Source organism: Colossoma macropomum, unplaced genomic scaffold (assembly GCF_904425465.1).
Source record: "Colossoma macropomum unplaced genomic scaffold, Colossoma_macropomum, whole genome shotgun sequence".
NCBI lineage: Eukaryota > Metazoa > Chordata > Actinopteri > Characiformes > Serrasalmidae > Colossoma > Colossoma macropomum.
This window is the reverse complement of record NW_023494808.1, coordinates 7,859,663-7,881,202: the sequence shown is the minus strand read 5'-3', so window position 1 is coordinate 7,881,202 and position 21,540 is coordinate 7,859,663. Positions and strand designations below refer to the sequence as shown.

Sequence of the window (21,540 nt, the reverse complement as noted above, 5' to 3'; positions counted from 1 at the left end):
AGCTGCACAAAATGTAACTAAAATTAAATTCAATGATGTGCAAATCATTTCAACCCTATATTTCATTGAAAATCATACAAAGACAACAAATCCAATGTTGAAACTGAAAATTTAATTCTTTTTTGAAAAATATATGCCCATTTTGAATTTGATGCCAACAAAACAACAAAAAAAAAGTTGGGATGGGGGCATGTTTACCACTGTGTTTCATCACCTCTGTGTATCTGGGAACTGAGGAGACACTGCTATAGTTTTGAAAGTGAAATGTTTTCCCATTTTTGCTTAACATAGGATTTCAGCTGCTCATCAGTGCAAGGGTGTCCTTTGTCATATTTGTAATTTCATAATGCACCAAATGTTATCAGTGGTCACAGATGTGGATTGCAGGCAGGCCAGTTTAGCACCCGGACTCTTTTAATACAGTACCGTGCTGTTGTAATACATGCAGAATGTGGTTTGGCATTGTCTTGCTGAAATAAGCAAGGCCCTTCCTGAAAAAGACATTGTCTGGATGGCAGCATATGTTGTTAAAACATGTATATATTGTTCAGCATTAATGGAGCCTTTGCCATGTGCACTAATACACTCCTATATCATCATAAATACTAGGTTTTGAACTGTGCACTGATAATAAGCCGAGTGGTCTTTAGCCCGGAGGACATTTGTCTGACCACAGGACAGTTTTCCACTTCACTTCAGTCCATTTTAAATGAGTTCCAGTCCAGAGAAGGTGGCAGCATTTCTGGATTCTGTTTATATATAGTTTCTTCTTTGTGTTTGAGTTTTAATTAGCATATGTGGATGCAGTGCCAAACTGTGTTCTGAGACAGAGGTTTTCAGAAGTTTTTTCTGAGCCCATGCTACTTGAGAACTATGTCTGTTTTTAATGCAGTGCAGTCTGAGAGCCCAAAGATCACGGCCAGCAAATATTGTTTTTTGCTTTCTTTTCCCTTGCAAACAGAGATTTCTCCAGATTCTCTGAATCTTTTGATGTTATTGTACTGTAGATGATGAACAGCAAAAGTTCTTTGTTATTTTATGTTAAGAAATGTTATTCTTGAACTGTTGCACTATTTGATCATGCAGTCTTTCAGAGAGTGGTGAACCCCTCCTCATCTTTACTTCTGAAAGACTCAGCCTCTCTGGGATGCTCATTTCATACCCAATCGTATTACTGACCTGTTGGCAATTAACCACCCGGAGATTTTTTTTTTAACCATTACACAACTTTACCAGCCTTTTGTTGCCCCCGTCCCAACTTTTTTGGAACTTTTTGCTGGCATCAAATTCAAAATGGGCACATATTTGTCAAAGAACAAGAACATTTCTCAGTTTCCAAATTTTATATGTTGTCTTTGTAGCATTTTCAATGAAATATAGGGATTTAAATGAGTTTCACATCATTGCATTTTGTTTTTATTTACATTTTGAACAGCATCACAACTTTTTTGGAAATGGGGTTGTATTATCTTTTTAATTGTGTCTATTTTAACAGCCAATCGGAGCCTCACTTGGAGTGAGTCTTTAGTATGTATGATCCCATCTTGATATGTGAATTTTGATTTGCTGTTGCCGAAGACACCAGTGAAAATATCACAGCACTAAAAAGACCCTAGTGGGCTAATCTCAGCCTTAGTAACTTTCTGAATAGCTCCTATTTACTGTGTCACACAGTGTGTGAGGCAGTGTAGTGTTATCGCTGAATCTTGGGAATCTGGCCCAATATAGGAAACAGCAGACTTTACCTGCACAGTATGTGGGTAATGGAATTGATACAGGTGGCTTGACGAGTCTGTAGACGTAATAATTTCTTGGGCAGGCTTTGACTTGAATTGGGTTGGATCTGTAGGAATTACATTGACTGAGATCTTTCACAGAGCCATGGTATCCAAAGATTTCTCGGGTGACAATGCCGTTTCTTGGACGTGGATGAGATCCTTTAAGGAAAAGTGAAGTGTATCCACCACAGGTCATATAACTCCAACACCAATCAAATTCAGGAATCTGAGCACTTTTTCCCTGAAGATACAGACGATACCAGCCGCTCCACTCAAGAAGGGTGTCATCAAAATTTTGTAAGTAACTGTCTATTTTTCTCCAGTCATGTTTAAGAATACGGTAGAATATGCAGGGGTCAGACATATTTTTTTTTGAAGTATTTGCTGTTGAAAAAGAGATATTACAATTGAATGTATATATATACAAGTAACTCTTACTACTACATACCCAGAAGAGAAATGCAGATCAAATTTCAAATGCTTACAGCCAAACTATGTTTGCAAATAGTTATAATAAAAAGCTAATACACAATTTTAACTGTAACATGCAATTTTGTTTGTTTTAATGACTGCTAGGTGACATACTGGGTAAAACTGTTGGTGTATGTAGACTCACAGTCATATGCAAAAGTTTGTGTGTCCCAGTCAAATGACATCTCTCTATAGAGAACACAGTTCTGCACACAATAACTGTTTATTTGCTGAAATGAACTTTTTGGGAAAAAAATATGGCCTGTGCAACAGTTATGGCAATTTTCATGCCTTTTATTTTTTCGAATATGTTAAAATAAAATAAAATAATAAAAAATAAATAAATAAAAAATAAAAAAGAATTTGATTTCATTTATTTTAACTGGGACTGTTTAAACATTTGTATATGACTGTAGTTTGAACAATGTAATATTTGGATAATGCACTGTAAAATAGACATAGTTATATCACAGCCTGGCTATGTAACATTGAGTGTGTCTATTAATCTGCAGAGAATCAGATTTGTCAGCAGTTCATTCAGCAGGTCTACATGCCCTTGACTAATCAGATTTCTGCTTTGCAACCTGCCAAAAAAAACTCACAGAAAAAGGAAGTGACATAAAATTCACAATGATGTCACAGCTTTTTGTTTTTAAACATGGAGTCACTTTACCAGCTAATAAAGATATAAATCATGGAGAAGATGAAGAATAGTAGAAGAAGAATAGCATCACTCTGAAAGTGCTTTTCTTGAAATCCAATACCAGCCTTAATATGATCTAAGAAATCAGAGTATGCTGTTTATATGAACACTTGAATAATCAGATGACTGCCGAAATCTGATAATAATCATATTAGTGTTGTGCATGTAAAGGTACTCCATCTTGAATTATTAAGATAATGTACTAAAAATGTATTGTGCAGCCTTTTTGGTTTTACCCAGTATCAATTTATCTGACATACTTATAATGTTATTGTTTTTTGGCTATTCCATATCACTTCACATTGCATTCAAGTAAAAACATTAACACTTTAATAATGCATTACAAAAAAAAAGCATTATACAAATGCAAAACCAAAATGTATGTGTTGTATGGCTTAAATAATACTATGTAATACCTGGTAAAATGTGTAATAGTTCATGAGTAGTTATTGTTACATGCATAACAATTAATGAAATAAGAGATTATAACTTCATAATGTCAGGCTTCATAATGCATTCTAATATCTGTTCATGAGAACATTTGTAAGGGGCTATAACAATCACAGCAGGCCCAGGTGCACTCCCAGGTAAACATGTGTATAAGCATGTATATAATCTACTCCCAACAAAAATAATTAGTTTTTAAAAAAGCAAAACTTCTACATACATGTAGTGTGAAATTGTTTGTTTTAGCTAACTGGAAACTGTAATGCTAGCTGGCTACACTAACTGTCAGCTGTTAGTAACTAAAGTTAGATGTTAGCAGCACAAAGAGCTGCTTTATGTTAGTCAGTAGGTAACAACAGATAAGCAACAACTGCCTTTTTTAGAAATGCAGTTAATGGTAGTTGTAGCTTAAAAATAGCTTTTGTTAATACAAGCCTTAAATTCTGTGCTCTGATGCTCAGTGTGTAAGACAAACACATAAGTGGTGTGAAGTGGACAGGGAAATTCCCCACATTAGACATTTTGCACATGATTATCTAACTTCACTCAAAGTCTGTAAAAGGCACTTATAAGTGCTGCCATGTCATACAGAAATAATAGATTAAAGAAAGCAGTCAGAGGTAAAATGAATACATCATGTTGCTGAAATGTATTTTCCCACTACTAGTGGACTGACTGACCAGTGACAACTGAGGTGTATTCACCATTGTCCTAATAATGTACAAAACTGGCATAACAATCATATAAATATATCTATTGGAAACCTACTAGTGTTTATAGCTGACAGTGCAGTGCTGGATGTAGTCACTGGGGTGCTCGGAGTGATGGTGTTCACATCTGACGAATAAACACATTAAACTTATTAAAACAGTCATAGAAGCCTTATAATCATTACATATTCTTAAAAAAATGCAAGACGAAATTGATAAAACCAGCAGAGTACCTGTACAGTAAGCTGCAGTGCAGAATTTTGGCTTGACAAACTCATAGACGTAATAGTTTCCTGGACATGCTTTGACTCGAATTGGGATGAATCTGTAGTAACAGCAGATACTTCCTGACCTCCCACAGACGCCACGAGTGACTATTCCATCCTCTATCTGAGGGTGAGAACCGTTCAGCCACAGAGTGATATCAGTACCACATCTGGACTGATTAACACAGCTGTCTGGCATACGGACACTCATGCCATAATACAGCAGCCGATACCAGCCGTTCCAGTTGAAGTAGTTGTCACAGATGTTCAGTCCGGTTGTATTAGTAGCTCTCCAGGGTTGATCCAGAGGAGTGTACTTGTTGCAGGGATCATTCAATGTAGTTGTTACTGAAACCAATAAAAATGCATCAGCAATGAATCAATACAAAGTTTTTCCACACTTTCGATTCAGTTCTGTTGAGCTGCACAAGATCATCACTACTTAATCAGTATTTAGCGATGAATAACTGCAGACAGTTGACTCGTACATCTAATGTGTTTTTGCAACTAACAAACAAATTAGACTGTGCTAACTGTTAAATAAGTCTGCTTTACAGTTGAATAAATGTTTTATTAAATTTATGGGGTGTTTCTACAAAACAGACACCTTTATATCCTGGCTGTAGATTTTTAGATGTGTTCACATTTTTAAGATGATGCATGAAAACACATTTTTATGTACCAAATTATTGCTATATGTAATGAGTTAGTGTAACTTTCTAAGCATTTTGGACCAAAATATAAGTTCTATTCATGTCCCACACTTACAATTCCAAGCTTCGATCACATACAAAGATGGAAAATAGGTTACAAAATTCAGTAACACTTTACAATACAGTTCCTTAGTAACCTATTAACTATGCATTAATAAATCATGAACTGTTATCATAATTATCTGTAATGAATAATGCATGATGCTTCAATACAAATGAATGAACATGAGAAGGAATCACTTGTTCTTGCAGAAGTTAAAATATGAGGAAGATTTACAGAATGAAATGGTAAAATCTTAATTTTGACGTGCAAATTAATTTTCTGAGATCAAGACAAATAGGACATTAAAGCTAAAACAGTTAGCTATTGTAATTCAAATTTTAAAATGTCAATTTAATATTTAATTGTAAGAATACACATGTTAATCTGTAAATCATGTTAATAAAACAATCATTGAAATTATAATGAATTGAAAAAATGCTTAAATGAAAGTCTTACATACATTTTAAAACGATACAATTTATTAATTTTTATTTTGTCTTTTTTCTAGTATCAGTAACATTTTCTGATAATGAAACTTTATTTCTTGATTAAAACTTTAAAGCATCTTTATCAAAGAATTTGCACTTATTAACAGAACTTCTTTCCTTAAAATTTGTAGCTCTGTTAGGGTTCATTTGGTTTTTCTTTGTTAATTTTGTTTTTGTTTGTCACTTTGTCTATTTTGGCAGCCAACAAGAGTCTTTAATATGTATGACCTCATTTTGATATATATCGATTTTGACTGTCTCATGCCAAGGACACCAGTGAAAATACCACAGCAATAAAAAAGCACCGGTGCGCTAAAACACAGCCACAATGACTTTCTGAATAGATCTTATTTTCCAGCGTTGTTTCCACCAAAGTTAAAGAAACAGGCCTTATACAGGAAAGGGACAGACTTTACCTGCACAGTATGTGGGTAATGGAATTGATACAGGTGGCTTGACGAGTCTGTAGACGTAGTAATTTCCTGGGCAGGCTTTGACTTGGATTGAGTTTGATCTGTAAGATTACATTGACTGAGATCTTTCACAGAGCCATGGTATCCATAGATTTCTCGGGTAACGATGCTGTCTTCTGGATGTGGATGAGATCCTTTAAGGAAAAGTGCAGTGTAACCACCACAGGTCATAGAACTCCAACACCAATCAAATTCAGGAATCTGAGCACTTTTTCCCGTGAAGATACAGGCGATACCAGCCATTCCATTCAATAAGACTGTCATCAAAATATCTAAAGTCCAAACTGATGTCCAATCTGTCCATTTTTCTCCAGTCATGTTTAAGAACACCAAAGACACTGCAGGGGTCAGACGTGGTGTTTTTTGGAGAACCTCCTGTGGAAAAAGAGTCTTTAGAATCAAATGTATATCTATGAGTAACTTCTACCACTACATACCGAGAACAGGACTGCAGATCAATATTTAAATACTAACATCCAAAAGATGTTCATAAATAGTTATAAAAATGTTTATGTTTTGCTGCTGTAAGATGCAATTAATTTTTTTAATGACTGTTAGGTGACACACTGGGTAAAATTGTTGGTGTATGAAGACTTATATAAAAGTTTGTCATATACAAAATTTTGTGTCCCAGTCAAATGACATCTCTCTACAGAGAACACACTTCTGCACATTTCAACGCACAATTACTATTTATTTGCTGAATTTAACGTATTGGGGAAAAAAAAACTGAAAATATAAAGTTTGCACAAAGGTTATGGCATATTTCACACTTTTTTATTTTTTTCTCTAATATGTAAAAAAAAACAAAAAACAAAATGTAATTTGACCGGGACTGTTTAAATGTTTGTATGCAAATTCAGTTTGAACATTGTCATATTTGGACAGCGCAATGTAAAAAAAGACAGTTATATCACAGCCTGGCTATGTATCATGGAGTGTATTTACTAATCTGATAACTGCAGAAAATCCAATTTTGTCAGTAATAAAATGGGAAAACTACAGATCTACATGTGTCAGGGAATAATTGGATTTCTGCTTTGCAAACTGCCAAAAATTCACACTTCATGTCACAGTTTTTAGTCATTTTGCCAGCTAAAAAAAAATATAAATCATGTAAAAGATGAAGAATAGAAGGTGCTTTTCTTGAAATCCATTGACAGCCTTAATATGACCTAAGAAATCGGAGTATGCTGTTTATGTAAACAATTGAATAATCAGATGACTGCCAAAATCTGATAATAATCATATTACTGTTGTGCATGTAAATGCACTCAGTGTTGAATTATTAAGCCACAGTGTTTATTTAAATGTATTATACAACATTTTTTTTTTGTTTGTTTGTTTTACTCAGTGTCCGTTTATCTGATTTTCTTATAAATGATATTGTGTTTGGTTGTTCCACATCAGTTCACAATGCATTCATTTAAAAACATGAACAGTAAGTTGAAAATGACCGCTGTCCTACTCTAGTCAAATGTGATAAATAGTAGAATAGTAGACTTTCTACTAATCCTGTATTCATAATGCATTATAAATGTATTCATAACTTCTTAAGTGGCATACATAATACTTTATAATGCCTGGTATAAGTTTGTATAATTGCTTATAAGTAGTTATAGTTACATGCACAGCAATTCATAAAATAAGAGTATTGAACTTTACAATGCCAGGTTTTATAATGAATTATGAGCTGAATATTGGTTTATGAGAACATTGGGTCAAACTTTCTATGAAAACACTGTCAGTGTACATTGACTTTCCAACATTGAGTAAAACACTATTGATAGCAGCACTAGTTTAAAATCTGACATTTGAAGCCTGTAACATGCTTTATTGTGTATGTTGCAGTGTTGCAGTAAATCCTTCAGTAAATACTGCAACTTGAAGCCTTACTTGTAATACTGGAGGAAGCTTTAGTACAGTACACTTAACTTTACTTAGAGTGGACAAATACAACTAATGAGCTGTTATAATTTGTTATGAACACTACTTATAATGCATTTTGTTAATTCATAATGCATAATAAGTGTGGCTGGTAACACTTTCTATGAATGTCACCTTTGTAAGCATCTATAAACACATTAATAACATGTTTTAATGCGTCCATAAGGCATTATACACATGGCTATAAATATTTATAAAAATGCATTACATGTTATAGCCATGCTTATTATGTATTATGAATTGTTAATATAATACATTATAAGTACTGATCATAACAAATTATAAGAGCTCATAAGTGGTATTTGTCTGCTCCAGTGTTAAGAGTGAAGGCTTCAAGCTGAAGTATTTACTGAAGGATTTACTGAAACACTAAAACATACACAGTAAAGCACATTACAGGCTTCAAATGTCAGAGTTTAAACTAGTGCTGCCATCAGTGTTTTACCCAACGTGGGAAAGTCAACGTACACCACCGTTAGCTTGGTATTTGTCTTTACTTTGCAGTCTCCAAGCTGGGACTGATTTCTTTGGCACTGACAGTATAACATGTTATCAACACTACTTATAATGCATTATATTAACAATTCATAATGTATAATAAACATGGCTATAAAGTGTAATTCAATTTTAGAAATGTTTATAATCATGTTTATAATGCCATATGAATGCATTATAACATGTTATAAATGTGTTTATAGATGCTTACAAACGTGACATTCATAGAAAGTGTTAGCGTATGGCTATTATGTAATGCATTTTTATAAATATTTATAGCCATTTTTATGATGCCATAATAATGCATTATAGTATATTTTGAATGTGTTCATAGGTTCTTATAGACATAACATTCATAAAAAATGTTAGCAAACATTATAACAAAACAGAGTTATGGTATATTATCTGCATCACAGCAGGCCCAGGTGCACGTCCAGGTAAATATGTATAATCACTTCTGCCCCCACAAAATATAATTAGTTTTATTTTAAAAAGCAAAACTTCTTCTGTAGTGTGAGTTTAATTGTTAATTTTTTGCATGTGATTATCTCACTGAAATGATTATCTGCTGAAATGTGTATTCCCACTACTAGTGGACTGATGTCAGCAATTCATCTAGACACCAGAGGTCTCCCTCTCCGGAGTACTAGCCCTTTTCCAGAATCAAGCCACCCACACTTTATCATCTCTCTAATCAGTCACACCTTAAATACTCCTCCCATTCAGCCAGTCTGTGTGAAGTATTGCCAGTTCTTCGAGTCTGACTACTGAGGGTTTGTCTGTTTTTCTGGTATTTTGAACCTCTGCCTGACCTCTTGGAATCTGCTTTTGATTTTTGTCCCTTTTGCTCTGTTTGCCTGGCCTTTTGGACTGATTCTCTGTTATGGCCTTTTTTACTTTGCCTTTTTTTACCACTAGTTTTGGAATGCCCTATTGTTAATAAATCTACACATGGATCCTTCACAAGTTTCTGAGTCTGCTTCGTCACAGAATACTTCACCTCCATCGGATCCAGTAGGTTTAAGGGAGCTTCAGGAAGCGGTTATGGCTCAGGGCCAATTACTGGGATCACATGAACAACACCTGCAGCAACTCAATCACACTATACAGGAGCTTATTCACTCCCTCAGAGCCTTGCAGCCAAAATCTGCACCCACTGCTGCACCCTCCAGCTTCACCCCAGCCCCCCTTTCTTCCACAAGCCATCCGCCAATATCAGTCCCACTGTCCATCCCAGACAAATAAAATGGAACCCCTGATTTATGCCAAGGCTTCTTGATGCAATGTTCACTTTACTCCACTTTACTTTTCTGCCATTTGCCAGCAGCTTTCCTGTCAGATAACATTAAAATAGCATTTGTTCTGTCACTGCTTACAGGAAAAGCCCTGAGGTGGGCCACTGCAGTTTGGGGTGCACAGTCTTCCAATATGCAGACGTGTTCCCTGTTTTAACAAAAATTCAAAAAGGTGTTTAATCATTTATGTACTGGAAAGGATCCAGGAGAGCAACTCCTCCACGTCAAACAAGGGAAAAGCACAGCTTTGGATTATTCCCTTACCTTTTGCACTCTGAAAGTGGCTGGAATGACAATGTTTTAAAAGAAGTATACCACAATGGCCTAAATGAAGCACTAAAATCTGAAATGGCTTGCAAGGATAATGCTCTAACCCTGGACGGACTCATCAAACTGTCCATAAAGTTAGACAATCTCATCCGTTCATGCCAGCGGATTTCATCACAAGTCTCTATCCTAGCACATGCATTACCTCCATCCTCAGAACCAGAGGACATGGAAATTGATCAGCCAGAATCACCCCTGAGGAAAAACAAAGAAGTTTCAGGGAAAGGACTGTGTCTGTGCTGTGGAGAAAAAGGCCATTTCTGGGAAAATTGTAAAGCCCAGAAAATAACTTCTGTCCTGAGGGTGAGTGAATGAAAGTTGCAAACTTGCCTCCCTGGTTAAAATAACCTGGAGTATTGATTTTTGTGTCGTTTCAGCCCTGATAGACTCCTGAGCAGCTGCATCCTTATAAATTCCCCTCATCCTTGTAAATCACCCCTTAAAATCAAGGGCATAGATGGCCTACCTATGGGCACCATGGGCACCATTACTGACACCACCATTCTGATGAAACCACTAGCTTATTCCATACTGAAACTGTGTTATTGTTTATCATAGATTCCCCTGAACATCCAATTGTGTTAGGGTACCTATGGATAGCCACCAATAACCCCACCTTCCCTTTGGCCACTGGAGATCTCACGCATTGGAGTCCTTATTGCCACACCCACTGTCTGGCCCTTTCTTATCTAACCACCTCTATTGAAAGCCCTGACACACAAAAACAAGTCCTGGTCCCTGCTGAATATTCTGACATTTCTTTGGTTTTTAGCAAAACCAAAGTGGCACAATTACCCCCTCATCATCCCAGGGACTGTGCTATAGAATTGCTGCCAGGTATCACCCCTCCTAAGAGCAAAGTCTATCTCCTTTCCATTCGTGAAACCACTGCCATGGAAGAATACATCCAGGAAGCACTAGAAAGAGGGTTCATCTGACCCTTCTGTGTCCCCAGCCGCAGCAGGATTTATTTTTTTTTTTTTATTGAAAAGAGGGACAGTGGGTTGAGGCCATGCATCGATTACCAGGCTTGAACGCTATTAATGTAAAATACAGTCACCCCCTCCCTTTAATGCCTTCTGCCTTAGAACAAATTCGCCAAGCAACAATTTTACCAAACTGGATCTCCGTAGTGCCTATAATTTAGTTCAGATTTGTGAAGGAGATGAATGGAAAATGGCTTTTGTCACTACAAGTGGGCACTACAATTACACAGTAATATTTTATGGCCTTCCGAGTTCCAATCATTCATCAATGAAGTACTTTGTGACATGCTTAACTGATGGGTCATTGTGTACATAGATGACATCCTTATCTATTCCAAAATAGGGGAAAACACGTCACTCACATCAGACACATCTTGTAACAATTACAAGAGCATCAGCTGTTTGTAAAACTTGAGTAATGTGAGTTCCACAGATCTGTGATTTCCTTCCCGGGTTATGTCATTAGTGCTCAAGGGGTACAATTAGACAATAACGAAGTGAAAACTGTTACGGACTGGCCAATTCCCTGCTCTGTCAAAGAACTACGAAGGTTTCTTGGATTTGCAAATTTTTACCTGCGATTCATTTGTGATTTCAGCACAATTGCAGCCCCCTTGACATCCTTGTTACAGGGAAAACCCTAATCCCTGAAATGGAATGCAGCTGCTGAGACAGGCTTTGAAGAACTGAAGTCCAGATTTACTACCGCTCCCATCCTGAAACATCTAGACCCAACCCCGCCATTCACTGTGGAAGTAGATGCGACTGACACAGGGATAGGGGCTATACTGTCACGGTACACCTGCGAAAATGTATCCATGTGCCTTCTACTTCAGAAAACTCACTCCCACTGAGTGAAACTATGATGTTGGTAACAGATTTATTAGCAGTTAAAGCAACAATGGAAGAATGGAGACACTGGTTGGAGAGGCCCGTTATCCATTCATGATTCTCACCAATCACTGAAACCTTGAATACATAAAGGCAGCCAAGCATTTAAACCCACATCAGGCCTGGTGGGCTCTTTTTTTTACCATATTCAACCTTAACCTCACTTACTGACCTGGATCTAAGAATACCAAAGCGGATGCTCTCTCCTGTCTCCACGAACCAGATTATGCCCCCCATCGGTGATGAAACCATCATCCCCTCCTCCTGTATAGTGGCGCCCATAAGGTGGGAAATCATGGACCAAATACGACAGGCACATGAATCTGATCCGCCACCCACTGACTGCCCACATGACAAGCTTTATGTTCCCCAAGCACTTCGTACCACATTAATCAACTGCGTACATTCTTCACCGAGCTCAGGGCACCCTGGTATTCAGTGCACTTTGAATCTGGTAAGAAGTAAGGTTTGGTGGCCTTTGATGAGTAAAGACATAATGGATTTCATTAATACCTGTGTCATTTGTGCACAAAGCAGGATGCCATGTCAATTTCCCCTGGGGCTGCTGGAGCCCCTCCCCATTCCTCATCATCCATGGTCCCATTTGTCTATTGATTTTATGAAGGACCTCCCTTCATCTCAGGGCCATACAGTCCGATTGACCGATTCTTCATTGGGTGTCGACTCATTCCGTTAAGTAAGTTACCTACTGCCATGGAAACTGCTGAGATATTGTTTTGTGAAGTATTTATGTTTTATGGTCTCCCAGAAGACGTTGTTTTAGACTGGAGTCACCAGTTTACCTCCCATGTCTAATGTTCAAGTGGATAGACTGAACCAGGAAATTGGCAGGTTTCTGCATTCATATTGCAGCAACTCCCAATATGACTGGAGCTGTTATTTACCCTGGGCAGGATATGCACAAAATTTATTAACACATACTGCAAGCCTAACCCCCTTTCAGTGTGTTCTAGGATACCAACGTCCTCTGTTTCCCTGGTCTAGAGAGCCATCTGAAGTTGATGACTGGATAAGAAGGAGTGAGCAAACATGGGAGGAAGCTCATGTTCATCTACAGAGGGCAATAAGGAGACACTCAGAAAATCCAAGCGGACCGCCATCGTAAAGACTGCCCTACATACGAAGTAAGTCAGAGGGCATGGCTGTCCACCAAGGATTTGAAATTGAAATTGCCATGTAACAAACTAAGTCCCAGGAATATAGGGCCTTTTAAGATTGTCAGCAGGATTAATCTTGTTTCTTACTTGCTTCAGTTACCTGACCACTATAGGAACTCTTGGAATCTGCTTTTGCTTTTTGTCACTTTTGCTCTGTCTGCCTGGCTTTTTGTACTGATTCTCTGTTACAACCTTTTTTGCTTTGCCATGAGTTTTGGACTCCCCTACTGTTAATAAACCTGCACATGGATCCTTCACAAATTTCTGAGTCTGCTTCGGCACAACTGACTGACCAGTGACAACTGAGGTATATTCACCACGGGCTTACTACTATGTAAAATTTGCTTGACAATCATAAAAACATATCTATCGGAAACCTACTAGTGTTCATAGCTGACGTTGCAGTGCTGGATGTAGTCGTTGGGGTAATGGTCGGCTTGATGCTGTTCACATCTGACAAATGAACACACTCAGCTTATTAAAACAATCATGGAAGTCTAATCATTAAACAGTGTTAAAAAATATAAGACAAAATTGATAAAACCAGCAGAGTACCTGCACAGTAAGTTGCATTGCAGAAATTTGGCCTGACAAACTCATAGACATAGTAGTTTCCTGGACATGCTTTGACTCGAATTGGAGTGGATCGGTAGTAACAGCAGACACTTCCTGACCTCCCACAGACCCCACGAGTGACTATTCCATCCTCTGTCTGAGGATGAGGACCATTCAGCCACAGAGCAATATCAGTTCCACATCTGTATCGATTAACACAGCTGTCTGGCATACGGATGTTCATCCCATTATACAGCAGCCGATACCAGCCATTCCAGTTGATATTTTTGTCACAGATCAACAGTCCGGTTGCATTAGTGGCTCTCCAGGGTTGATCCAGAGCAGTGTAGTTTTTGCAGGGATCATTAACAGTAGTGGTTACTGAAACTGATAAAATATGCATCAACAGTGAATAAATTTAAAGCTTTTCCATATTGAGGATTTAATACTGTTGAACAAGATCATTATTACTCAGTAAGTATTTAGTGATGAATAACTGCAGACAGTTGACTCATATATGTAATCTTCTTTTGCAACTAACAAACAAATCAGATTCGGTTTACTGTTAATACTCCATGAAACCATTTAGTTTGCACTGTAGTTGAATAAATGTTTTATTAAATTTATATGTGTTTCTACAGACACATTTAGGTTCTGGCAGTAGATTTTTAGATGTGTTCACATTTTTGACATGAGGCAAAAAAACACTTTTCTTTACATATAAAATGTTCAATATATGTGACAATTTAATGTAACTTATAATATTTTGGATCAAAATAACAATTCAAATCATGTCCCACACCTATGATTTCAACCCTTAATTTCTTAAAAATTAGAAGTTAATGAATTAAAAGTTTAAATAAATCTAACACTAAATCACAGTCTAACTCTTAGAAAGAAAAAAAAAAAAGCAGTACCTGCACAGTAAGCTGCATAGAAGAAGGACGGTCTGACAAACTCATAGACGTAATAGTTTCCTGGACATGCTTTGACTCGAACTGGGGTGGATCTGTAGTAACAGCAGTAACTTCCTGAACTCCCACAGACTTTACGAGTGACTATTCCATCCTCTATCTGAGGGTGAGGACCATTCAGCCACAGGGTGTAATATGTACCACATCTGGATTGATTAACACAGCTCTCTGCCATACGGACGCTCTTCCCCTTATACAGCAGCCGATACCAGCCAGTCCAGTTGAAGTTTCTGTCAGAGTTGTACCCTCCAGTCTCATTAGCGCCTCTCCAGGGTTGATCCAGAGATGTGTAGTTATTGCAGGGATCATAACTAGGAGCATCCAATGTAACTGTCAACACAATACATATAATGACAACACAAAATGTCAAATTATCAAACTAATTAAATTAATTAATCAATTAATTATATCCTATTCCTATATGAAACCTTAATCAGTTAATCACTGCTGATTATTCTGTATCATGAGTTGTGGTGACTGTTAAGTGCCAGATATACACCTCATATAGACCTTGTTCTGTTTTCTTCTTTCTTTCTTTCTTTCTTTCTTTCTTTCTTTTTATTTCTTTTCTTGAGCTGATGAAGATCTGTTTTCATCATTGGGTACAACCTCATCCTCCTTCATCCTCCTCTACCCAGTCTGTATCCTGGCTATTTACTTACTTTTTTTTAAAACTGTTTTAAAGATAAGTAAGTGGATAGCCAGTGCCAGCCACCACTTCCCCTCTGGCCCTGTTCCCTACTGCGTGTTATTACTGTAGTAATTTTCATCCACTTATGTGAAACAATCTGTGAGTCTGAAATGTCTGTTACAACTATCATCCTCACCTGTCTAATCCCAGGGAAAGAAATCAGGTAAGAAAATACATCTGAACATTCACATATCAAATTTAAATTTTAGTCACAGTACGTTAGAATGTTATCCCTTGCACTTTGGTTTTGTTTTCAAGTTAGTCTTGTATTGTATGTCTTGTAGTTTTTCGCATTACTATTTTTTTAATGTCAATGAAAAGGTTTCAATGAAGTAAAGATTAGTTCTGCAACTGAGTTTGACTCATTGTCTGTTCATACTTATAAGTCAGTAGTAACTATGGACAATTGAGTCTAAAAAAGGGAGATGGGGATGCAGTTATTTGTCTTCTTGCTCTTGTGGTTCCAGTGGCAATGTCTCACTCTCCCTTTTTTCAGGATAAAGGAGCAGGACACAAAAGAAGCAGGATCCAACTGATATAGACAAGTGCAAGACATAGTGTTGCGATAAATAACTATTATAATAATTATATAATATAATAAAAAAATATTTATATAAGCTCTGATGCTTGACAGTGTGAATACTGGGATTTATGTTAGATGCAACTGGTACATTGTGATCAGATTAAAATGCATTTAATTCAGACCTGATTGCTTAACACCAAAGTTGAACATGTTTCAATATTACAATATTTTTGGGGTGTGGTATTCTTCTACTGCATAGTTTCCCTGTCTTTTCTGAACAGTGATAAGGTAATATATTATGAGCAGAGTTGGGTAGTAACAGAATTTAACTGTAATGTAACAATAATGGTATTCTATTACAGTTACAGTAAAAAATCCAGTAATTAGATTAGAGGTATATAATAAAAATAAGATGATAAGCAGCAAAATTACATTAGTGTACCTATAATCTGTTAAAATCTGTGTATGAAAGTAGTAGCTAAATGTTTTACTTTAGAAATGATAAGAGTAAGACATGACTTAACTGAATTATGATTACACTGAGTTAATGTTTTGGATATTTAAAGACATTAAAAAATATAATTAAATATATAATATAATATACATATTTTTTTTTAATATTATTAAATTCTCTGATGAAGAAACTTTGTTTCTTGATTAAAAGTTTAACAGATGTTTATCAACCAATTTACAATGATTTGCAGCACTTCTTCCCTTAAAATCCAAAGCTGTGTTTCTGATAATTTTGATTTTCTTTGTTTTTATTTATTTTTTTTATGGTGTCTATTTTAACAGCCAACCACAGCCTCATTTTGGAGTGAGTTTTTAACATGTATGATCTCATCTTGATATGTGGATTTTGATTGGCTGTTGCCGAAGACACCAGTGAAAATATCACAGCACTAAAACGACACTAGTGGGCTAATCTCAGCCACAATAACTTTCTGAATAGATCTTATTGCACTGCACTGTTGTCGCTGAATCTTGGGAATCTGGCCCAATATAGGAAACAGCAGACTTTACCTGCACAGTATGTGGGTAATGGAATTGATACAGGTGGCTTGACGAGTCTGTAGACGTAGTAATTTCCTGGGCAGGCTTTGACTTGGATTGGGTTTGATCTGTAGGAATTACATTGACTGGGATCTTTCACAGAGCCATGGTATCCAAAGATTTCTCGGGTGACGATGCCGTTTTTTGGACGTGGATGAGATCCTTTAAGGAAAAGTGCAGTGTATCCACCACAGGTCATGGAACTCCAACACCACTTAAACTCAGGAATCTGAGCATTTTTTCCCTGAAGATACAGACGATACCAGCCGCTCCACTCAAGAAGGGTGTCATCAAAATAACTGAAGTACAAACTGTCTGTTTTTCTCCAGTCATGTTTAAGAATACGGTAGAATATGCAGGGGTTGGACATGGTGTTTTTTGGAGTATTTGCTGTGGAAAGAGAGATGTTAGAATTGAATGTATAGGAACTCTTACTACTACATACCCAGAAGAGAAATGCATATCAAATTTCAAATGCTGACAGCCAAACTATGTAAATAGTTATAATAAAAAGCATAAACACAGATTACAGTTTAATTGTTTTGCTGCTGTAAGATGCAATTTTTGCTTTAATGACTGTTAGGTGACAAATTGGGCAAAACTGTTGGTGTACGTAGACTCACAGTCCTATGCAAAAGTTTGTGTGTCCCAGTCAAATCACATCTCTCTACAGAAAACACACTTCTGCACATTTCTGCACACAATAACTGTTTATTTGCTGAATTGAATTTTTTTGGGAAAAAATATGGCCTGTGCAAAAGTTATGGCAATTTTCATGCCTTTTATTTTTTTGAATATGTTAAAGTAACTAAAAGAAAAAAATCAACAATAATTGAATTTTACCGGGACTGCTAAAACATTTGTTTACAACTGTAATTTGAACATTGTCATATTTGGACAACGCACTGTAAAATAGACATAGTTATATCACAGCCTGGTTATGTAACATTAAGTGTGTTTATTAATCTGATAACTGCAGAATTTTTTTTTTTTTTTCAGTAGTTCATTCAACAGGTCTACATGCCCTTGAGTAATCAGAAAATGGGAAAACTACAGATCTACATTTGTCAGGGAATAATCGGATTTCTGCTTTGCACCCTGCCAAAAAACTCACAGAAGAAGAAGAACGTTAAATAAAATCCACACTTCATGTCACAGTTTTTTTTTTTAAACATGGAATCACTTTACCAGCTAATAAGAATGTAAATCATGTAGACGATGAAGAATATTCAAATTCGCCAAGCATGTAGTTTGGTCTGCATCACTCCAAAAGTGCTTTTGTAGGTGGTAGGTGGAAAATGACTGCTGTCCTACTCTGATCAAATATGTTCAATAGCAAAGCATTCAGTTTTTAGACCCATGTTACATAAGTTCATTTAGAGTTCATTCAAGTTTTTGCTAAAGCTTTGCATTAATGCTGTATTCATAATGCATTACAAAAAATAGACAAATGCAAAACAAAATAACTTGTTATATGACGTAAATAATACTATATAATATCTGGTGTAAGCTTGTATAATAGTTTGTAAGTAGTTATAACTACATGCATAACGATTCATAAAATAACGTCAATAATGCCTTTATATCTATATATAATATCTGTTCATGAGAACATCCCTCTTTGCTTCCTCCCCCGACCCCCAGTATGTCTACTTAAAACATGTCAGACCATGTATTCATCAGACTGGTGACCGGACTGGACTGGTGATAGACTGGACTGGTGACAGACTGATGACCAAGCTGTGCCCGTGCATGATTGTTTGCATGCATGTGAATAAGACTAGACTCCTGATACTGCTGATTGACTGCTGATCGACCACGCTGTACCCATACTCTGAATGCGGATATAAATTCCAGTCAACGCCAAAGCTCCAGTCTCCTGACTCTTCCTGCTGAATTTCTAACAGAGGCTATAACAATCACAGCAGACCCAGGTGCACTCCCAGATAAACATGTGTACAATCATGTGTATAATCTATTTCCAACGAAAAACAATTAGTTTTTAAAAAACTTTTACATGTAGTGTGAAATTGATTGTTTTTAGCTAACTGGAAACTGTAATGCTACGCTAGCTGGCTACACTGACTGTCAGCTGTTACACACTAATCTGATGCTTAGTGTGTAAGACAAACACGTAAGTGGTGTGAAGTGTGCAGGGAAATTCCCCACATTAGACATTTTGCACATGATTATCTCACTTCACTCAAAGCATGTAAAAAGCACTTATAAGTGTTGTCATGTTGTATAGCAATAACAGATAACAAAGAAAGAGGTGAGAGGTAAAAATGAATACATCATGTTGCTGAAATGTATTTTCCCACTTCTAGTGGACTGACTGACCAGTGACAACAGAGGTGTATTCACCATTGGCCTAATAATGTACAAAACAGGCATAAAAATCATATAAATATATCTATTGGAAACCTACTAGTGTTTATAGCTGACAGTGCAGTGCTGGATGTAGTCACTGGGGCGATGGTCGGAGTGATGGTGTTTATATCTGATGAAAAAACATATTCAACTTATTAAAACAATCATGAAAGCATAATAATAATTAAACATTCTTAAAAAAATACAAGGCGAAATTGATAAAACCAGCAGAGTACCTGCACAGTAAGCTGCAGTGCAGAAGTATGGCCTGACAAACTCATAGACATAGTAGTTTCCTGGACATGCTTTGACTCGAATTGGGATGAATCTGTAGTAACAGCAGTCAGTTCCTGAATTCCCACAGACCCCACGAGTGACAATTCCATTCTTCATTTGAGGATGTGATCCATTCAGCCACAGAGTGATATCAGTACCACATCTGGACTGATTAACATAGCTGTCTGGCATACGGACACTCATGCCATAATACAGCAGCCGATACCAGCCGTTCCAGTTGAAGTAGTTGTCACAGATGTTCAGTCCGGTTGTATTAGTAGCTCTCCAGGGTTGATCCAGAGGAGTGTACTTGTTGCAGGGATCATTCGATGTAGTTGTTACTGAAACCAATAAAAATGCATCAGCAATGAATCAATACAAAGTTTTTCCACACGCTTGATGCAGTTCTGTTGAGCTGCACAAGATCATCACTACTCAATCAGTATTTAGAGATGAATAACTGCAGACCTTTGAATCATACACCTGATGTGTTTTTGCAACTAACAAACAAATGAGACTGTTATACCTTGTTTTTGTCTGCTTTGCAGTTGAATAAATGTTTTATTAAATTTAGGGGTGTTTCTACAAAACAGACACCTTTATATCCTGGCTGTAGATTTTTAGATGTGTTCACATTTTTAAGATGATGCATGAAAACACATTTTTATGTACCAAATTATTGCTATATGTAATGAGTTAGTGTAACTTTCTAAGCATATTTTGGACCAAAATATCAGTTCTATTCATGTCCCACACTTACAATTCCAAGCTTTGATCACATACAAAGATGGAAATAGGTTACAAAATTCAGTAACACTTTACAATACAGTTCATTAGTAACCTATTAACTATGCATTAATAAATCATGAACTGTTATCATAATTATCTGTAATGAATAATGCATGATGCTTCAATACAAATGAATGAACATGAGAAGGAATCACTAGTTTTTGTAGAAGTTAAAATATGAGGAAGATTTACAGAATGAAATGGTAGAATCTTAATTTTGACGTGCAAATTGAATTTGAATAAATAGGACTAAAATGGTTGGCCATTGTAATTAGAATTTTAAAATGTCAATTTAATATTTAATTGTAATAATGCACATGTTAAACTGTATATCATGTTAATAGAACATTCATTGCAATAATAATGAACTGGAAAAATGCTAAAATTCTTACCAATGAAAATTTAAGTCTTACATGCTAAAATATATTTGCTACGTTAAAAAGATAAATTTTAAAATTTGATAAATTTTGGGGACTTTTTTCCAGTTTCAATAAAATTATCTGATAAAGAAAGTTTGTTTCTTTAGTAAAAGGTTAAAGCATCTTTATCAAACAATTCCTTAAAAAGAGTTTTTCTTGGAGTGAGTGTTTTATATGTATGGCCTTATTTTGATATGCTGATATTGACTTACTGAAGACACCAGCGAAAATACCAAAGCACTAAAAAGACACTAGTGCGCTAAAACACAGCCACGATGACTTTCTGAATAGATCTTATTTTCCAGCGTTGTTTCCACCAAAGTTAAAGAAACAGGCCTTATACAGGAAACAGTAGACTTTACCTGCACAGTATGTGGGTAATGGAATTGATACAGGTGGCTTGACGAGTCTGTAGACATAGTAATTTCCTGGGCAGGCTTTGACTTGGATTGAGTTTGATCTGTAAGAATTACATTGACTGAGATCATTCACAGAGCCATGGTATCCATAGATTTCTCGGGTAACAATGCCGTCTTCTGGACGTGGATGAGATCCTTTAAGGAAAAGTGCAGTGTAACCACCACAGGTCATAGAACTCCAACACCAATCAAATTCAGGAATCTGAGCACTTTTTCCCTGAAGATACAGGCGATACCAGCCATTCCATTCAACAAGACTG

The 21,540-nt window shown here is 36.4% G+C and overlaps 1 protein-coding gene across 1 annotated transcript in view; it reads right to left on the bottom strand.

Moving 5' to 3' along the window:
- Positions 1 to 4,166: 4,166 nt before the first annotated feature.
- The window catches only part of LOC118797947, a 35,157-nt gene continuing 17,783 nt past the window's right edge, over positions 4,167 to 21,540 (bottom strand). The window contains exons 4-8 of the mRNA XM_036557245.1: positions 19,812 to 19,994; positions 16,978 to 17,397; positions 14,684 to 15,070; positions 4,462 to 4,723; positions 4,167 to 4,236 (exon numbers count right to left, since the gene is read on the bottom strand). Coding sequence (XP_036413138.1) covers positions 4,167 to 4,236; positions 4,462 to 4,723; positions 14,684 to 15,070; positions 16,978 to 17,397; positions 19,812 to 19,994 — 1,322 coding nt within the window. The remainder of the gene's footprint in view (positions 4,237 to 4,461; positions 4,724 to 14,683; positions 15,071 to 16,977; positions 17,398 to 19,811; positions 19,995 to 21,540) is intronic.